The sequence below is a fragment of the Pinus tabuliformis genome, chromosome 3_2 (assembly GCF_031772625.1).
Source record: "Pinus tabuliformis cultivar Carrire ecotype Pingquan chromosome 3_2, CPIR1, whole genome shotgun sequence".
NCBI lineage: Eukaryota > Viridiplantae > Streptophyta > Pinopsida > Pinales > Pinaceae > Pinus > Pinus tabuliformis.
Window position 1 is genome coordinate 1,060,660,173 of NC_142302.1, and position 3,533 is coordinate 1,060,663,705.

Sequence of the window (3,533 nt, forward strand, 5' to 3'; positions counted from 1 at the left end):
TAACTTAGCTTCTATTCCTAGAAATGTACAATGCATGGGCCATAGGCATGCTTGCTATATATTTTGAAGGTTCATGGAAGTTGCCCTGGATAAATTTATTCTACATATAGTTGTGAAAGTATCGTGTGCTTGCAAACTGAAATACATGTTGACTAAACTACGATAAAGATGGGTTAAGTTATATATTGATGAAACTCAATTTAATTCTAATCGTACTAACCACGCTCAAATATCATAAATAATGTGAAATTCTCATTTATAATATTGTTACATCTTTTATATGATATTAAAATTAAATATTTGTGTTTATATATTTAAATTTAATAAATATATAATAAAATAAGTCCAAAAATAAAATGATCAAGTATGTATTTTATGAAATATAATAAAAGAAAAAATAACATTTAAATTTATATTAATTAATAAATATATAATAACAAAATCGAGGATTTCTATATATTAAGCTATTTTAATAAAATTTAAATCAGAAAACAATTTTTCAATTAAGAATAATATTTAGAAATATCAAATCTTCTCCTTTGTTACTCCTCAATTCCTATAATGCAACTATTTGGTGATCAATACTTAACACTGACTTAGAGACTACCGCCAACACTCTTAAAAGGAAAAATGCACTTGCACATATTTTCTTTGTGGGCTGCAATCTCATATAAGTGTCACCAATGCCATGTTAACATTCTTCTCTATATGAGATTATGAGAAAGTATAAGTGCACATTTTGCTACCTAAGTTGATACCTGATGATACCAAAGAAAAAATCCTATAGCGAGTACTATAGCTACATAACCCAAAGCCAAATCCCAGAACAATCGAGGAACCAAATGTTTTAAATAACATGTAACTGGTCTATGTGTTGATATAGCTTTTGTATTCTTCTATTCTTATAAGGAGAACTAAAATAAGTTACCACGAACGAGGAACCGGATGTCTTAAATAACATGTAACTAGTCTATGTGTTGTTATAGCCTTTGTCTGCGTCTTTTCTTCTAAGAACAAAAAGAAGCTACTTAAGCTTTTAGTTATAACAATAAGTGTGTAGTGTGATGTGACAACACACTTTTGAATTATTGATATCATTGCTAATGTGAACTGCTGAAGTTGATTGCAGAAGGAAAAGATCTACTCAAGGGGAAGCAAAAGGAAATATATTAAATATTTTAAAAGTTTTGTTAAATGTTTGAAAATTTTTATTTTAAAAATAAAAAACAAATCGAATACGTATTTTATCAAATATAATTAAAAAAACAAATGATATTTAAATTTATATTAATTAACAAATATATAATAACAAAATCTACGATTTCTATATATTAATCTATTTTAATAAAATCTAAATAAGAAAACAAATTTTCAATTAATAATAATATTTATAAATATCAAATCTTCTCTTTTTTACCTCCTCAACACCTAGAATGCAGCTATTTTGTGATCATTACTTAATATTGACCTAGAGGCTAGCGTCAACACCCTTAAAAGGAAAGATGTACCTGCACAGATTTTCTTTGTGGTCTACAACGTCATATAAGTGTCATCCATGTCATGTTAGCATTCTTCTCTATATGATATTATGAGAAATTATAAGTGCACATTTTTCTACCTAAGTTGATACCTGATGATACGAAAGAAAAAATCTTATAGCAGGTACTATTTTTTTTTCAGAGAGAAAAAAGCATCATAGTATTATATTGAGTCAATATAAAAGATCAGATGGTACAAAAAGGCTCAAGAATAGCTAGTAGACCAGAATATATGAGACAAAAAACCTGTAGGAATAGGACTTCCCAAAGGACACGGAAGCCAACATCATCAGTCCATAATCACAGCTAAAAATCTTCAGATAAAAGAGCATCAGATGACTAGACACATATTAAAAAAAAGAGATAGTGTATAAGGACAGCCAGAAGACTTGATATATACTAAAAGAAGCAGAAAAGATGAAGAGAAAGACGTTGTTCAAAACCCAAGAATAGAGAAGTCCTGGATGAAGCAGGAGAACTCTCCATCAGTAACCATCATGGACCATGAGCCAGAATCTAAAATCAGTCCCTTCTTTGACAGATAGTCAGCTTGGAAGTTTTGGGAACGGAAGATGTGGTGAATGGAGCAATCTCTCATGCGCCCCCAGAAAAACATAATCCTGTCCATCCACCCAGTCAAATGAGGACTACTAATGTGGCAGGCACCCTTTACATGGTCAATCATTGTTTTTGAGTCGCCGTAAATTGAAATATCCTGAATATCAAAAAACACACAGAAAGCAAGCAGGCCTGCTAGAGCCCTCGCCTCAGCCAAACTATTAGTGCCTTTCCCACCGTTCCATGAAATAAAGTATTGTAGCTTCTCGTCCATAATAATGTGGACACCGCAGCCACAAATGTTATGTTGCTCGGCCCCATCAAAAAAAGCACAAGGAACTCTGTTGAGAGGACTTTCATTCTCTTTCATGCGACCTTTTTTCATTTTGGGTTGTTTTAATGGCACTGAATCATAGATGGAGATAATATGATGCAAGATAGACTTTAGGGGGTCCTTTGAGTCTTTGAAGGTTTTGTCGTTCCTCCATTTCCATGCGCACCATAGGACAATGATAATGAGAGATCTCCATGATTCTCTTTGAGTGCACCACCATTCAAAAGCTGCCTAGATTGAAACAAAAACAACATGAGGGAAACCATAAAGCAGAGACAATTCATACCAGATTTGCAGAGAAGAATTGCATTGGAAGAACATATGATAATTGGATTCCTCCGCTGATTCGCACATAGAACATCTACTCGGTCTATGCCAGTTCCTTTTCCTCAAATTTTCCCAAGTCAAATTTCTGTTGTGGAAGACCAGCCACGAGAAAAAAATCATTTTAAGAGGGCATCCCGACTTCCAGAGGATCAGAGGATATATAGAACAGGAACTAGATGCCTTTAATTTAATCATATCAGAATAAATATCTTTAACACGAGCAGGTAGCTTTGCGTTTGGCACAATCCAAATAAGATGATTCGTAGTCCCTGAGCGATGGAAACCGTAACTACGAAGAGCATCCTTCACATAATTCTATACGGAAGCCAGAGGTTCTGACAGATGAAGATCATGGGCATCTTTCCATAAGGGAATTGGGCCATGCCAAACTGATATTAATTTGTCCCATGTAAAAATGCGATTTATGTAAAAGAAGAATAAGAGGCTTTCAGGGATGGATAAGCATTCATGCCCACCCATAATGGGGTCAATTCCAATTAAAATTATGCTGCCGGAAAAAAAACTCCATCTCAGATTCTTTAAGAAGTATTGATCAACTTTAAGGAGACTGAGCCAGATAGTAGATCCTTGTTTGGCTCCAATTGATCCCTTCCTGTACTAGAATTCCAAATCTTTACCTTTCATGTATTTCTTTTTAATAGTGATACTCCACGGCCCTTCACCATAAATACCCCTCCACAGTGTTTTGCATAGGAGCGCTTTACCAAAATTCCGCAAGTCTAACAGGCCCCAACCGCCAAGATTCTTTGGTAGAG

General features: G+C 33.8%; 1 protein-coding gene across 1 annotated transcript; it reads right to left on the minus strand.

Moving 5' to 3' along the window:
* Positions 1-1,974: 1,974 nt before the first annotated feature.
* Positions 1,975-2,466, minus strand: LOC149184259 (uncharacterized). The gene has a single exon (XM_089415288.1). The coding sequence runs from the start codon at positions 2,464-2,466 to the stop codon at positions 1,975-1,977; it is 492 nt and encodes a 163-aa protein (XP_089271414.1).
* Positions 2,467-3,533: the final 1,067 nt, after the last annotated feature.